Source organism: Xylaria bambusicola (genome assembly GCF_022495145.1).
Source record: "Xylaria bambusicola strain CBS 139988 unplaced genomic scaffold F5B22scaffold_3, whole genome shotgun sequence".
Lineage (NCBI taxonomy): Eukaryota > Fungi > Ascomycota > Sordariomycetes > Xylariales > Xylariaceae > Xylaria > Xylaria bambusicola.
Window position 1 is genome coordinate 1,150,560 of NW_025953556.1, and position 15,120 is coordinate 1,165,679.

At 48.1% G+C, this 15,120-nt stretch overlaps 4 protein-coding genes across 4 annotated transcripts in view; all 4 read right to left on the reverse strand.

The window, feature by feature from the left end:
* F5B22DRAFT_633365 (uncharacterized protein) overlaps nt 1-588 on the reverse strand; it is a gene marked incomplete at both ends in the record, with an annotated part of 3,918 nt that extends 3,330 nt beyond the window's left edge. The window contains one exon of the mRNA XM_047976823.1: nt 284-588. Within this exon, the coding sequence (XP_047835389.1) occupies nt 284-588 (305 nt within the window). The remainder of the gene's footprint in view (nt 1-283) is intronic.
* Nucleotides 589-2,787: 2,199 nt separating this feature from the next.
* Nucleotides 2,788-6,861, reverse strand: F5B22DRAFT_633366 (SNF2 family N-terminal domain-containing protein; the record flags this gene model as incomplete). The annotated part of the gene is made up of 5 exons (XM_047976824.1): nt 2,788-3,507; nt 3,565-4,047; nt 4,175-5,455; nt 5,740-6,071; nt 6,219-6,861. 5 exons carry the CDS (start codon nt 6,859-6,861, stop codon nt 2,788-2,790), a joined length of 3,459 nt encoding a protein of 1,152 aa, XP_047835390.1.
* A 1,025-nt stretch (nt 6,862-7,886) lies between these two features.
* F5B22DRAFT_642187 (uncharacterized protein) lies at nt 7,887-10,629 on the reverse strand (the record flags this gene model as incomplete). Its single annotated transcript, XM_047978087.1, has 2 exons — nt 7,887-9,836; nt 9,889-10,629. 2 exons carry the CDS (start codon nt 10,627-10,629, stop codon nt 7,887-7,889), a joined length of 2,691 nt encoding a protein of 896 aa, XP_047835391.1.
* Nucleotides 10,630-13,123: 2,494 nt separating this feature from the next.
* Nucleotides 13,124-14,176, reverse strand: F5B22DRAFT_642188 (aldo/keto reductase; the record flags this gene model as incomplete). Its single annotated transcript, XM_047978088.1, has 2 exons — nt 13,124-13,583; nt 13,644-14,176. 2 exons carry the CDS (start codon nt 14,174-14,176, stop codon nt 13,124-13,126), a joined length of 993 nt encoding a protein of 330 aa, XP_047835392.1.
* Nucleotides 14,177-15,120: the final 944 nt, after the last annotated feature.

The following is a 15,120-nucleotide window of genomic DNA, read 5'->3' on the forward strand; positions in this document are numbered from 1 at the left end:
CCGCCGCCCCCGCCCCCCCCCCCCCCCCCCCGCCCGCCCCCGCCCCCCCCCCCCCCCCCCCCCCCCCCCCGCCCCCCCCCCCCCCCCCCCCCCCCCGCCAACATGATGCTCGCTTCTGAGGAATCAGAGAATACTAGGGGTTGCACTCGCTACCGCCAATCAAGGAAAAGGGCTCAACTCAATGTTCAACTTATTGAGAAGAAAAAAAACAAGTAAGAGAATCACACTAGAAGTAGAGGAAAAATGGACCGGTACACTAAAGAAAGAGAGATGGACCACTCACGATGGGCTGGGGCTGGGGCTGATAGCCTGTACCTGAGTGGTATGGTGTGTCGCGAGTTGCACCTCGTCGTGTCGCATCGCTGTTATCACCTGAAAGCTAGCTTGCTTATGGGCTGGATTCGGTGCTGGTGCTGGTGCTGGCGCTGGCGCTGGATCTGGATCTGGTGCTGATACCGGTGCTGCAGACGCGGGAACCGGCAGCGAACGTCTCTTTTTGATCCTCCGCGCATCCGGCCGAGAACGAAAGAGGCGATCATATACCGTCGACGACCGTCCTGACGGCTCTGGGCGAGACGATAGTGCCATTTTCTGTCGACGATGATGAGGATGAGGTCGAGGATGTCGATGGTCCCATTCGTGTTCGTGTCTGATAACCTCTGCCATCGAGGCGGGAGGCGAATTGCGCGACCACGATCACTCACTCACTCGCTCGCCGGAGTTTGAAAGTTCGAATCCGCACGTTATTAGGGCGAAAGCACAGGCGGATGGGTTGCTTCAGCATTCAATAGGAATGCAAAAGCCACCGTTGCCAAGTCAACTAGAGAGGCCGGGCTGGCTACCTAGTCTGATCTTTTGACTCAGATCTCTTTTGACAGCACAGCTCGAGTGTCGGATCGCAAACGTGCAAACAGTTTCAGATCAAACAGCGGCAGATCTTCGACAGGCATAAGTTATGTTACTCGCGTCCAGTGCTAGCGTTGATGAGTACCCAGACTCGAGTCAGATCCTCAATCAGATGCGAACAGCGAGCGTGACTCTCTCTCTCCTCCATATATCGTCATCGTCCGCGGGTGGCGTTGAAACCGGCCGTCAGCGGATTACTTTGTAGCTTCGAGGCCAGACCTAGATCCTAATTATAGTATGTCTCAGCCAGGACAGAACAGACACAGATATACACACCATCTCTGCCTGCCGTCTCCGTTCCGCTTGGGGATGCTTTTCACCTTCGGTACTTATATAGGTTAGGTAGCCCATTATCAGCCACCATGCATTACTGCGTTCCTAGCCTGGCACTACACACGCACCACAGACAACAACGCATGATGGGGTTTGTTGATTTGCTGCATGCCCCGCAAGCCATGCCCGAGATACCGGTGCCAGCTTTGTTATTTTCGTATGCAACGTGTGGCGGAGCCGACGCTACAAGTTATTACAATGTCATGGCGATGATGGCGTGTTGACGGAGAGGCCAATGAGTGATGCCTGCCCTGCCAAGTCACTCCCGCTCTACTGCGTGTAGTGCTATGTGGGTAGGGATTCAGACCGCCGTTAACTATCGTATGTACTTAAGTCGGTACATCTCAACTCCGCCGCCACATCATGTTCAGGTAAGGTAAATCGATCAGATCTTCGCTCAGAGACAACGACCTTCATTCGACGGTGCAGACAGTCTGCAGAACGGCGGCCTCACCTATCTGCCTAGCTGTGTACCTCCCGTAGCTGAGGTCAGAAGCTGAGAAATTCCACAGCGCAGCAATAAGCATCCAGCCGCGATTCAGGCTGACGAATGGCTTACAGTACTATGTATGTGTCACCAGTGACTACCTACAGTCCTTGTGACGTAAGATGTTCGACTGACACGCAGCATCATGACCAAAGGCGGAATTGAAGTCAGGTCCGTGTAATAATATTTAGAGTTCATATATGCACACCATCTCCCTTTCGAAAAATCCAATGAACACCTTTCAGGTTATCATTAAGAACGAACAGACAGAAAAAAAAAGTAACCATGCAACAAGTCACAAGACAACCTAGAATACTTAGACGAGAGCATCGGGATACTACCCATCCCTCATCTGATAGAAATGTTAACGATGGTGGTGTTCACGGACCTCAGACTCCCAAAGCGAACCGGACTTATCAGAAAGAACACGAGCATATAAAACATTGGCCTTATCAATCAGAACAGTCAGTAGACCTTCGAAACGACCCTCGGACTGTATCATAGTTTGCATGTCAACTTGGCAAAGGGCCACACGTAACAATTACAGTACCTAGACATGGTATGCCAGGGAACGTGATACCTGCCTTGGAAGACTCCCAGGGACGGAAAGATGGGGCACATGTCCCGCACTGGATCAATCTAGATTCGGTGAGGTGAAACTCTCTATTAAGTAAGAGGTGGTGAAATATGGAGGCAATGAAACCTTCCCTGTTAGGAATAACGATAGGAACAAACTACCATCACCCTACACTGCAGCCCGAGGGGTAGAGCTAATGCAGAGCTAAGTAGATATCGTTAAAGGGGGGCGTATGGGATGTGATGTCTCGAACTACTGCATGTTTCGCAATTGCCACGTCCGAATCGAACTGATTTACGCTGAGAATTCACACTATGCTAGGGTACAAGAGTTAAACATGTGATAGAAAGCTCCAAGACACATAAACGGGTGATGCCGTCCGTCTGTCCTAACAACTAATGCCCGGTTACTTCTTGTAACTCCAGTACCAATCTATCTCCGACAACTGTACCAGAAATACACCTACAACACTTTGCTTCGATTATTACACTTCTTGGTCTACCCAAGCAACCCGTGCGCGGACTTTGATGGGACGCTCGGGGACTGCCACTCCATTGGAAGGTTTTGTATTTGTAAACTCAGTTCGATGGGGGCTTAATGCCCGCTTAATTCCCCTGTTGATTTGGAACGGAATAGCGGCGTCGCCATCTTGATATTTCGTGGGGCTAGTAGTGGTTATCTCGGCCACTGGGCTGGTTGTTATCAGTCCCTCATCAGGATCGAGGGAGGCTCGTCCGAAGCCTCTACCGAACACATACTGTGGTGATGACAACAAGGCCGTCTGTGCTAAGCCGTCCTGTACATCAGCCATGGGATAGATCTTGGGGTTACGAATCCATTCCTTGATCTTCCTATCGTCCAACACGTTTTTAATCCTGGTGTGTTCGGCCTGCGTCATGTGTTCTCGACGGTCCATCATGATTTCCTCAATACTGTTTCGCAGAACCAACGTCTCGACTGAAACAGGCTTTTGTTGGCTAATCCGACGAGCTCTTCCGATCGCCTGTGCCACAATTTGCGGGTTTAATACCGGCGATATGAAGTATATTCGCGAAGCACTCCGCATGTCAAGACCGAATGCAGCTTGACTAATATCCATCAATAATACACGGAAGTTGGGGCTGTTCGTGAACGTTGCAACATATTGTGCGCGTCTCTCTGCGCTTAGGCCAACTCTTGAATATATCAAATGCTGGATTTGGAGCTAGCACACATAATATCAGTCTGAAGTACATGATAAAATGAGCCTCAAATAACCTACAATCTCAAGAACACTGGCAAGGTAAAAAGCTACATTGTCATTGTCATAGAAAATGAGGATCTGTTCGTTGTCTTGGTGCTTAATGATTTGATCAATTAGATATGACAGCTTTGCCGAAACTGTGGAAATAATTCGTGTTTTTGCAAGGGGTTTCGCAACTTCAAAGTTACCTGGTGGGTTAGCGCTTTCCTGTAAATGTTGCTGAAGGTCACCAGCAGTTATGTCTTCAAATTTCTTTGATTTGAGTGTCGTATGGTAATCGCCACCAAGTGGTGTGTTACCGGCTAGTACGGCGGTTGTTTGCGTAGTTCGACTTGATATACCTTCACCAGCATCAGAGGCCGCCGCTAGCGCTTGTGACCGCTCACACATCCCTTGTTGGTCCAAGCTACCCCTATCTATCATAAGCTGAAGAGAAGTCGGGGCATCAATACATGGATTTAAAAAGTTCTGAAGCGAAAGTATCAACCCTGCGTCAGTACACTATGACCCGTCAAGTCAGTCATGCTATATCAATGATGTCTTGTGGGAAATTCAGCAGCATGGACAGTCTGCAAAGTCTAGGTAGACATGGACTATGCTCTAGGTAAGAGGGGTCGAAAATACTTACCACAAGCCCTTCCTCATTTTCTTCATCGTCCAAAGACCAGGATTTTCCCCTACCACCCGGAAAGTCTTGTACATAAATTGGCATTGAATGAAAACGGTTGCTAACATCTTTGAGACGATTCTGGGCTGCTTTCTTGCCAAATTCAATAGCTTGACAGAGGAGGTTGTCATCTTGGGAGCTGATAGGAACTGCCTTTTTCTCTAAAAACTCTTCAGCAGTCGTCACGGCCTTGGCAATATCCTCCACAGAAAAAAATACGCCGCCAAAGAAACTCGCTTGTCTCAAGTTCTTTACGAGCTGAGCTAAGCTCTTCCTCTGGCGCTCGTGGAAAAAGTAGTCCATATCAGTTCTTTGAGATTGGACCGAGTTGAATATGATCATCATAGAAAAAAGGTTGAGGGATAGCTGGTCTTGGAAAGACCCGTCCAGCACTATAACTTTCTCATCAACTGGGGGTAGTAATGCGTTCACATCATTGAGGCGATGACGAACAACTAACGAATTGAGCGTGTTGATCAGACAGTCCTTTCGGTCATGCCCTTTAACGTATGTAGCCCAGTCGGCGACACTATCGCCAGCCTCGTTTTTTCCATTGGCCCAGGGCCGAACTTTGAGATACTTCGCTGCAAGATTTCCAATACGTTGAAGATCCTCTTGTTCTTGTTTTTGTGCAATCGCGTTGGTAGAAACTTCCGTATGATTCTGAGATTGTAAACCATACAAACCACGAGATGGCGTTCCGGTGACTACCCAATAAGAAGAAATTTCAAGCCGTTCAACGACCCTCATCACGTCATTCTTCCAAGCACGACTTCCATTGCCAAGTTTATGTCCTTCGTCAATGATACATCGCTTAAAACGGATATCTTCAAGCGGGCAGTAAATGTTGAGTAGCGGGCCTTCGCCGGTTAACCGCTCCTTGTGGATACGTTCGAAGCGAGATTCAGAGAAGAGTATCACGTCGTAGGGTAATAAATCGGCCACCGGAGGAATTGGATCTTGATTCACGACCACCAAAACACTCAAGCCCGTCGTATGTTTGTTGATTTCGTTCTGCCACTGCTTGACGAGATTGGTGGGGACAATGACAAGAGTTAAATGGCTTAGAAATACTTCTCTCGACGGAATCTCGCGGGGTGCAAGCCGATTGCTTCGTCTGGGTTCAACCATTGTATTCCTGACTTTGTACAGAGCCCGGTTCTCAGGTCTTGTTAGGGCTTCTATACAGTTTCGATATTCGTAGCCAAGTTGTGCAGCACAAGCTTCAAAGTATGGTTTCCACTATGTAAGTAGAAGTATGAGTCCTTAATACTTGCAAAGTATATTGAGTCTTCTTAAACAACACACGCAATATTCTATGAAATCCACGGATAGGTGATAGAATACTGATACGTACCGGAATCGAATGCTTGTCTAGCATATGGAAATATGTTAGTCTGGTGTCTTATCGCATATTTTGCAAGTTTACGCAGATCATGGCGACCACGTATCAAGGGTTTACGTACTATAACAGCAGTTAGCGTTTGCAGGGAATAGATCTCTTTGCCAACACCGGATCTCGCAACCGGTATGGCAGATATTGATGCATACCTTGCTGCTGCTGCCGCCATGTCCATCAAGCTCCCAATACGATGGCGAGGAGATGTTTCAGCTATGAAGGGGTCTGGAGGCTTAGACGGCTCAGACTTTGTGCTTAGAATCAGGGCAAGACATATCAGTGTTTTCCCAGTGCCCATTTCTTCAGCTAAAATTCCGCCACGAGCCCCGTCGTAAAACCTTGGCTCCTTCAGGACGAGGCCAGACACCTCATCGTAGTACCAGGGTTGACCCGACTGGTCAAGTACGGGACGAAGCCGGGGATCTATGACCCTACCTGGCTCTATCTCACGTTGAAGCACTGCGATATTGCGAATTAGTTGTTGCCCGTCAAAGTATGATATCGCGCTGTGTTTCCGAATCGCTGGTGTAAGTATATGATTACACGGGTAGTCTTAAGACTCTTGAAGCATTTAAAAGAAGGAGAACGCGTTGAGAAATTGCGTACTGAGTGCGGCTGATCTGCCCTGATAAGGATAAAGAGTCGTAACTAAGCCGGGTATATGGCTCTCTAGGAGACATTGCATTGCCCACCGAAGGTCGGTATCTGATGCTTTCTCTGGATGAGGATCAGGGGAAGGGATGTTGTTGAATAAAGTAAGAAGCGAGCTATCACAACCGCTTGACATGCCAGGTCCAGTGTGGGTTGGGTGGGTTAGAGGCGGGTAGACATTTTTTCCTTGCCAACATTCCTGGGAGTACTCCAAATGGCGAAGGAGAGTGGGCATCATTCTGGTCAGCTCGCTTCGTGGCGAGTGTGTGCCCCTGTTAACATCGTGAGGAAGCACATACACGCGAACCCTTCCGTGACACTGTGGGCTGATTGACACTGGATGTGTGGCGTATGCTAGTTGAATCCATCCTTGTGCCCATAGCGTGGTGAATGACACTAGCGTAGGAGTTCCAAGGAGGATATTCTGGAGTTCCGTTGGCAAGCGTAGGGCTACCGCCAAGTTATCGGATTTCCTGGTAAAGAAGTACCATTGTTGGTCGTTAATAAGGTCCGGCGTTCTTGACAGCAAGGGATGCTGATCTCTGTCAATGAGCAGACAGCCAGCTGGGATGTAATCATGAGTTAAAAACTCCGCCATGCTGATTTAAACTATGAACAATGGTAAGTCGAGAGTAGCTGACAACCATCAGCCCTGCTTCCGACTACCATTCAAGTATCTGATTCGAAAGGCCAACCCTCCAGAGCGGCAGTGTTCTATCGACGAGGGGAAGACAAGAGCAGAGATAGGCACCCAGAATAGAGCCAGCCAATTTACTTGAGTGTAGTGCATCCCTACTGGGATACGTAAGAAGAAATAAAATAGAAGGGAATTTTGAGTAGTGTCCGTGGAGTTGTTTGGTCGTATGGGATGACACTTCCCGGTGTCGTGGTTGACTGACTGATGCTTTATATTACCTGTTACGGTTAGGCCGGTAGCACGTGCATATAGGTACCAGTATGTTAAAGTTGCATGCATACCTATATTAAGTATATACCTACTGATGTGGTAGGTAATTACCGATTACTAAGTACCTAATGTACCTTATGAGGTAGAGGTACTAACGCCTCACATTGCGCCACATCACTCATGTATGCGCTAGGTAGTGGTTGTAGCACGACAAATGCCTAAGGTACAAGGCAAAGAGACACGCCTTCACAACTACATACAGGTACTGAGTACAGGCCAACTGGTCAGAAGAATCCAGTTTTCCAGGCAGAGAAAGCCCCTGACATTACACAGGATATCGCAGAGTCGATATCCGTGGTGGGGTTCTCGTTCAAACTGACCCGTAGTAAATATGAAAATATATTTGCGTGGGATGTGAGGCCTCTCTATCTAAATACAAAATGTACAGTTCCTCCTGGCCTGATTTGGGGTATCTATCTCGGCACGCAACTGGTCCAAAAAAAAATTATTCTGACGTTTCTACCGCAGCGCCTTTCAATAGTGAATTGCCATAATGTCGTACTCAGCAAGCCATCTTTCATAGTCGTCATTAGGCGGATAATACAAAGTGGTATAAAACCAAGAACGAAAAGTAAAAAGGGGTTGGCCCCAAAAAGGTGTTGGGCCAAGTACTTAAGTCGATAGTGTTTCCAGTAAAACAACCAAGGCAGTGTGTGTTATTCAAGCTTTTCCAAGGCCCTACAAGCGGCCTCAATCTTGCCCCGAAATTCCCTGCCCTCAGCACTGGCATGTCCCGATTCTGACAGCCCCAGGACACATCGACCGAGACTCGCCACTAGTCGCTCAACAAGGATCTGGTCATATTTGTCAAGCATCTGCATAGGAGCCACTTTCTCGCCATCATGCAGGCTTTCTTTCTCGCATATGCTGGCCGTTTCGCTCATGATGGTCTCTGAAATCTGCTTGAGCCCGTGGTCAGGCGAGTCTCCAGGTGTCAATATGCCTTTATTCTCTTTTGATCTGTTTATAAGTGGAAAGGTTCGGTTGGTACCACTTGATATCGACGAAACCGAAGATCGATGCTGAAATACTGCCGCACTGCTTTGAGGACGACGATGAAGACCTAGCTGTGAGTGTCTTTGGCCGGATCTCGAGTCACCAGCATCTGGGCTAAACACCATTCGTCTTGCAGTGTCAGGCGTATGCGTTCGGGCACGCACTGGGAGAGTGATGATATGCTCGGAGTACTCGTCGTCGTACTCGTCATTATGCTCATCGTCGTATTCTCGAGGCGTAGCGATGCCAACTCTGGTATGTCGACCTTCTGTTGCCGTGGCAAAAGATTCCATGGTGGATGTTGAACCTGCGCTCCCTCTGCGAGAACGATGGCCAGTCTTAATGGCCGAGACGTTCGTTGGCTGCGACACAATTGGGCCCCTAGTCGTCTCTACGGAGCCATCGGAACTGAAGCTATCGTTACTCCCTTTGTGACGCATACGCCTACGGCTCATACTACCCATGGCGCTGTGCAAAAAGAAATGCTCATAATCAAAGGCATCTTCACGATCTTCATGAGAGATCTGAGCTTGAACGGTATCATGATAAGTGGATGCGCCACTTTCGCTTGCTGATTCATAAAAATCATCGGCCTCAGCGTACTGGTATCCATCGTCTGTTCTTGCGACTTCAGTTATATCCAGTACATCCACGAAGCCATCATTGACTTCTGCAGCGCTTTGTTCAGCATCATCCATGAGATTAGTTGAGACGGGCTGTGAACCAGCTGTATCTAGCGTCACTTCAGCAGCAGGCTCTTCGATAGAGGCAGACCTGGTCAGCTGGGGCTCCTCGCAGCTGTGAAGGGATGCTTGCACTTCTATTAGACTACTCATTTGATCCCGGGGGTCGGAGCTATTTTCAGTTGTTGTCTGACCAACCGAGTCACCATGCAGAGGTACTCCTCCATCTTCATGGCTATTCGATTCAGCATACCATTGCTCGACGCGAGCGTGCGTGAAAGGACTAGGGGTGCGCAAGCTCTGCAAGCTTCGGCGCTTCAAACTATCTGCACGAGCTTGATCCCTCAAGGTTGAGAGCCTTCCCTTTAAGTCGTTAACTTGATCTTTCAAATCACGCATCTGCGTTGACGAAGCTGACCGCTTGAGATTCTTGTCAGGAATTGAATCGACGGGACTCAGATGGACATCTGGCTTCGCGTTTTCTGTGTCCATCTGGAGTATATCTTTTTCTTCAGAGATAGTGCCTTCACGGAGTGGCTCGAGAGGCCGATCTTGTACATGCACGGTCATTTTACTGTTCAAAGCCGAGATTTCATAAGCTGGATTGTTGGATGGAGTACTGTTGGCGTTATTCCGGGCGTAATCGGTATTGCGCAAGCCCTGCAAAGGACGACGATACCCTCCAGATGTACCAAGAGCGCTTAAAGATCTTTGGGTAGATATAGTAGGCCTGTTTTCGCCTAGAATACTGCTCTCGCTAGATACCCGATTGTGGCCATGGGGGGCCTTCCTCTGACCATCTTTGCCAAGACTCGTAGCGGTTGTAGGTCTTCCAACCGGCGGCGAGGGTGTTGAATGAGAACCCATCGAGGACCAAGACGGGGAGGAAATTGACGATCGAGCTCGATTAAGATTACCTTCCATTGTCTTTCATCATTCAGTAAAAATGTGGAGCAAAGTTCAATAATAGAGCACTCACTGTTAAGCGCCGCTTCGCGTTTGCCAGAATTTGCTCGGCCCTCCGGCTCAAAGTGGTAGAGTATCTCGCATCATCTGGATCAAGTGAATCCTTTGCCGGAGAAATTGTTTCCTGAACAGAAGCATCATCAATATAAGAATCAGCAACGCTATCTTCGTCATCTCCCTGAAAGTTGCTATCATCTATGCTAACAGCGTCGTCAAAGTCGGCAAAGAGGCCAGTTTGATCATGAGCAGTGACTGTACTGTTGGAGTCAACTGACATATGCCGTTGGTGAGCCATCCTAGATTGTTTGATCCTTTGTTTGATGGCCTCATAGGGTAAGGCAGTACTTGTCACTATTGCAAGTTCACTCCTCGTAGAACCAGAACGAGACCGAGAAGGGCCACACGTGCTTTCAACTTCGGTAACCTCTCCGATATCAGACAGCATGGTTCCATTTCCGTATATAATCGGTGTTGTAGGGGTAATTGGTCCCGCGATGAAGGATTCGGCGGACAGGTCGAACCCCAAATTACCGGCTTGCGCATTCTTCCACGCCGTCAGCGGGGACTGCGAATGATCCAGAGAAATAGTATTGTCGTCATAATCAGGAAATTCGGGTAATATCATGTCAGGGTTGGTCAGTGTAGGCGAGGCGGGTAACGCCGAATAGGGCGCACCGCCCGAATCAGCCCGCTGCCGCTCAACCGTGTCGGAAGATCGTCGCATCGTGGCGGCGGTATTAACCTCGTTGTTCATTCTTGGGGTAGATGTGTGAAGCAGGGGAGAATCCAAGGACCATGCCGTTCAAGGCAACCAAAAATCCAGGTTCACAATATACGCGCGCCACCAAAGCACCACACGAGGAAATCAGCCCGAGAATGGTATGAAGTTTAGATTCTAGAATGTCAACTGAATCTGAGTTGAAGCTTGCTTATTTTGCCGACTATAACACATCTGGTAAACGTGGGTTGGAGACCAGGCGATGAGGACAGAGTGGAATTACCACTGCTCTTCTTCTACGGTCGAACTAGATTAATGCGACGAAGCAATGGTCGGTCGCGACTGTCGCAGTTGATTATGTGCAATCGCGATATGGAGGACGATTGTGGTATTCGAGAACGACAAAAAGACTAAAGGGGAAGAAACGAGTGGCAGGTGAGGACCGAGAAAGAACGGTTCCGACACGTAGGTTGTTAATTGCAGCGCGGCTTGAGCAATGCTGACTTCCAAGGTTGGATGGAGGATATTAGGATAGCTCAACGGATGTAAGGTGCGTGTAGTGCTTCAACCACATGGTCGCGCAGGCGGTGACGACGCGGCGGGCCGTAGTTGGCTCTAGAGAATCCCGTCTCGACCTCTGCTGCAATGGGTTCCGATCGAATCGTTCCCTACGTCTCTATGGTCGCCGCTGTCGGGGTTGGGTCGCGTGTAGCCTTGGATTATCGTCGGCTCGCATGGCCTCTGAAAGCCTTTGTCAGACGAATCGCGAACCGCCTAGCGTAGAAAGTCAGGAGTTTCCTACTGTAGATGGCGCTATACTAAGGAAGTACCTACCTACTACCACTGTAAGTAAGCTGTCCGCGACTACTATAAAGACGGGCGTTCGTTAAGATCCTTGAACGACAAGGGAAGCTGCGGGTACCAGTCGGGACCTGACCCAGGGTCAAGGCACCCATATCTCCGCTATATATACCTACACTAAGTACTTCAGTAGAGACCGTACCTCTACAGTAACAGTACTAGTAGTGGTACAGTAGGAGACCTAGTGTACAGCAGTACCTAGGCCTTTTCAGATCCCTACACCATCCAATCAATAAAATAGGCAAATAAGAACTGTCTGCATGCTTCGGCGGGAAGAATTGAGAGCGGGAAACCTGAGAAGCGGTCTGGTGGACCGCCAAACCCAACAAATCTGATTCGAGAAAAGTAAGTACATATGTACCTAGTAACGAACTTCTCCTTATATTCAAGGGTCTATTAGGGGTACCAAAATATGATATGGATATAGCTAGGTATTTACTGAGTGTAGGAAGGCTTGAATTTTTATAAAATCAAGGTGCACTACCACAGGAGCCGGATCTTGCTTTCACACTCTTTGAAAACGCAGAGATGACTTGAACACTAGTAGAGGGATATACTTAAGATATAGGTAGGTAAGCCTATAAGTATCATAGTAGTAATATCCATCGGTTATGCCGTGTCCCCATCCTTCACAGGAACTTAAGTACATGTATACTATCTATATAGGTACTGCCTCCATCAATCAATCTATAGCTTGCCGGCCTCCCCAACATTACCACAATGCTCAATAGTGTACGCTAAACCGGCACCCTGGTAGAACCCTGGGTGTGTTGATTCATCAAATAAATTGGCATAATGCAGTATACATACCGTGGTAGTACATAGGTAGGTAGTATGTGCGCTTAGTCCCTGTTATTTATCTTTGCAGCTTACCCCCTTCTCTACGTTCTTCGTCTGATAATCCAGTGTGCCTAGATACCCAGTAAACCCATCTCCAACATCTCCTAGATTTTGCCCTCAAACAAACTGTAAGAAACACATACAGGACTTACCGCACTGCTCTCTTAGCCCTCCATACACACAGAAGATATATCCTATCTAGGTATTCCACACCTCTAGCTAGTTGGTGTACCTACATCTAGAATAGGTATGGGTCCGGGCCTTCAGTGTAGTTGGGGATATGATTGGCCCATTCTCCGCCCCACGATCACAAATCAGTAATGGCTCCTTTTTGAAACATGAAATTACTTGCATTCGGTTTTTTCCCTCCCTCAAATCCTATTTTCATGCTTCAACCTTGCGCAGTGCACGAGCAGTACACCAAGTCCAATAGACTAGGATTCTTGAGATTCAGAGACGTTCTTTCCTATTGTAACCATTGACAACAGTTGAAATATACTACCAACCTCCTCTTTACCATGTCACATAGTTTGATTGTCCTTCTAATTCCTCAACTTTCCATCTACTAACCAAAGTTTCAACCATAGTCAAGCACACTACATGTAAGCTGATACTTCTTTTCCCCATCTCTGGCTGTAGCAAATGTATGATGAGCACTTCAAGAATTCTGCAATGCTCAAAAGAGCCTCAGCTCTAATAATGTGGAAACTTTTCTTGCCTGACTGGGCGCTGCACACAAAACGCAATATTTTCAATTTCAATTTGTGTAGTCTTTTTGCTAACCCACTACTTAACTAAGGAAGTGTCGTTCTTAGTTATAATTATATATCTATGTCTCCATAGGAACAGAGTCGGGGTAACGAGCGCCTACTGGCTTGAACCCATTGAGGATTTGATCGATTGCATTCATTTCTTCGCTCGTTAGTTCCACCACCTTGGAATTCTCTCTTACGCGTTCCGCGCGAGTAGCGCCAGGTATAGGGATGATGGTTGGCAAACCCGGGCGACCATTGAGTGCTCTCACCCAGCTGATGGCAAGTTGAGCAGGGGTGCAGCTCTTTTTCTTCGCCAGCTCTTCAACCTCGTGCACTAATTTGATGTTGTTCTCGAAGTTTCCTCCCGGCTGGAAACGCGGCATCCCCCTTAAGAAGCTATCTTTGGGGATATCGTCAAAGGTCTTGATTTCACCGGTGAGAAATCCCCTACCTAGCGGAGAATAAGCAACAAGTGGGATGCCGTACTGAGCGCAAGCCTCTGCAACACCGTTATGCAGCACATCTGTAGAGAACCTGCAACAAGCAGTTAGGGTTGTGCATTCCATCAGGTATTTACCAGGGGACAAAACTCACAGTGACAGTTCGACTTCACAGGCTACAATCTTAGCGTGCTTGACAGCTTCATGGATTGTTTCCGCTCGGACCTCAGAAAGCGAGATACCTCCAATTTTGCCCGTGTCGATGTACTCCTTCTGAATGATGGTAAATGTCTCCTTCATATCCGCCTTCTGATCTCGGCGAGCAAACTCAAACATATCAAGCTTCTTCCGCCCGTTCAATTGGCGGAGACAGTTATCGATGGACCTTCGTGTTCCCTCGGGCGACCCGTCGGGCTGGTGGGTTTGGAGATTTAGGCCTCCCTTGATGCTTAATATGACCTGGTCGGCATCCTCAGGGTACTTCTCAAAGTATCGCTCAAGGAGGACCATGCTGTTGTACTCAGGAGTACCATAAAATTCGCCCCCGTTCCAGAAGACAGCACCCTGCTGTAACGCCTCCCGCATAGCCTCGAATGCCTGTTCCTGTGGGCATGGCTGAGCTCGCCAGGTGAATCCCATTAGCCCAAAGCCCGTAGGGCCGACTTCTTTGCCCATAATTTGAACCATGGTGATGTTAATTGCACCGAGACGTATCGAGAAATTAGGTGTAGAGTATAAAGGTTGGTGTGATAGTAGAAAGTGATGGATCGAGGAGGGTTGCAATTGGATTTGAGGGGATGTTCCTCGAAGGCGAGGAGGCAGCTGCCCTTTAAACACTTTAATAAACAATGCCACCGGCCATTGAAAACCCGTTAAGTCCCCTTGCGGCCTCAGTCTTCAATGATGTATTTCTCCACCCGGCGATAAGACGCAGCATACACAATCGCCTAGTGCCACAAATCCATCTTTGTTTCAGCCGGTACGTCTGCATCTACATAGTACTGGAGGATCTAGCTGTACCTGCTTGTTTCTCGCTTCAAACGGCGACCGAGCGGATTTAGAGGTGCAAAATCCGCGCGCTTGCCCGCGGGTATCCGACGCAGCTTGTATTGCTATGGCGGCGTACCATAGATGTACTTCGCACCTCTCTTTTTCTCTCTCCCAACCACTGTACATACATAGGTATGACATATCTACATACCTCTAATTTTATATCGGAAGCCCCGCCCTCCGCGCTTCGCGTACTGCGAATACAACTTGGGGACTAGTACCTACCTATTCAAGGATCTGCCTAAGTCGATCGAGGGCAGCCTCGCGGTTTCAAGCGGAGTTTAAGATGCTACCAAGGTCAAAGTTGAATGCTTCTGTTACTGTACTGTGTTCAATATCTATCAAACCCATTGCGACAGTATGCTGAGACGAGATATGGATGCTCAATTGCTTGCGGCCGTATACCTACGTAATTAGGTTAATAGGTAGCGTTGAGCTTATACTACTGCTAAGAGATTTCCTACCTACCCCTCCACCCCTCCATTTGTGATAGGCTGCAATCTTCAACAAGTCAAGTACCTACCAACTACACCATTAATTAGTATTGGAATCAAACACAACAAATCCGATTCATACTCGAA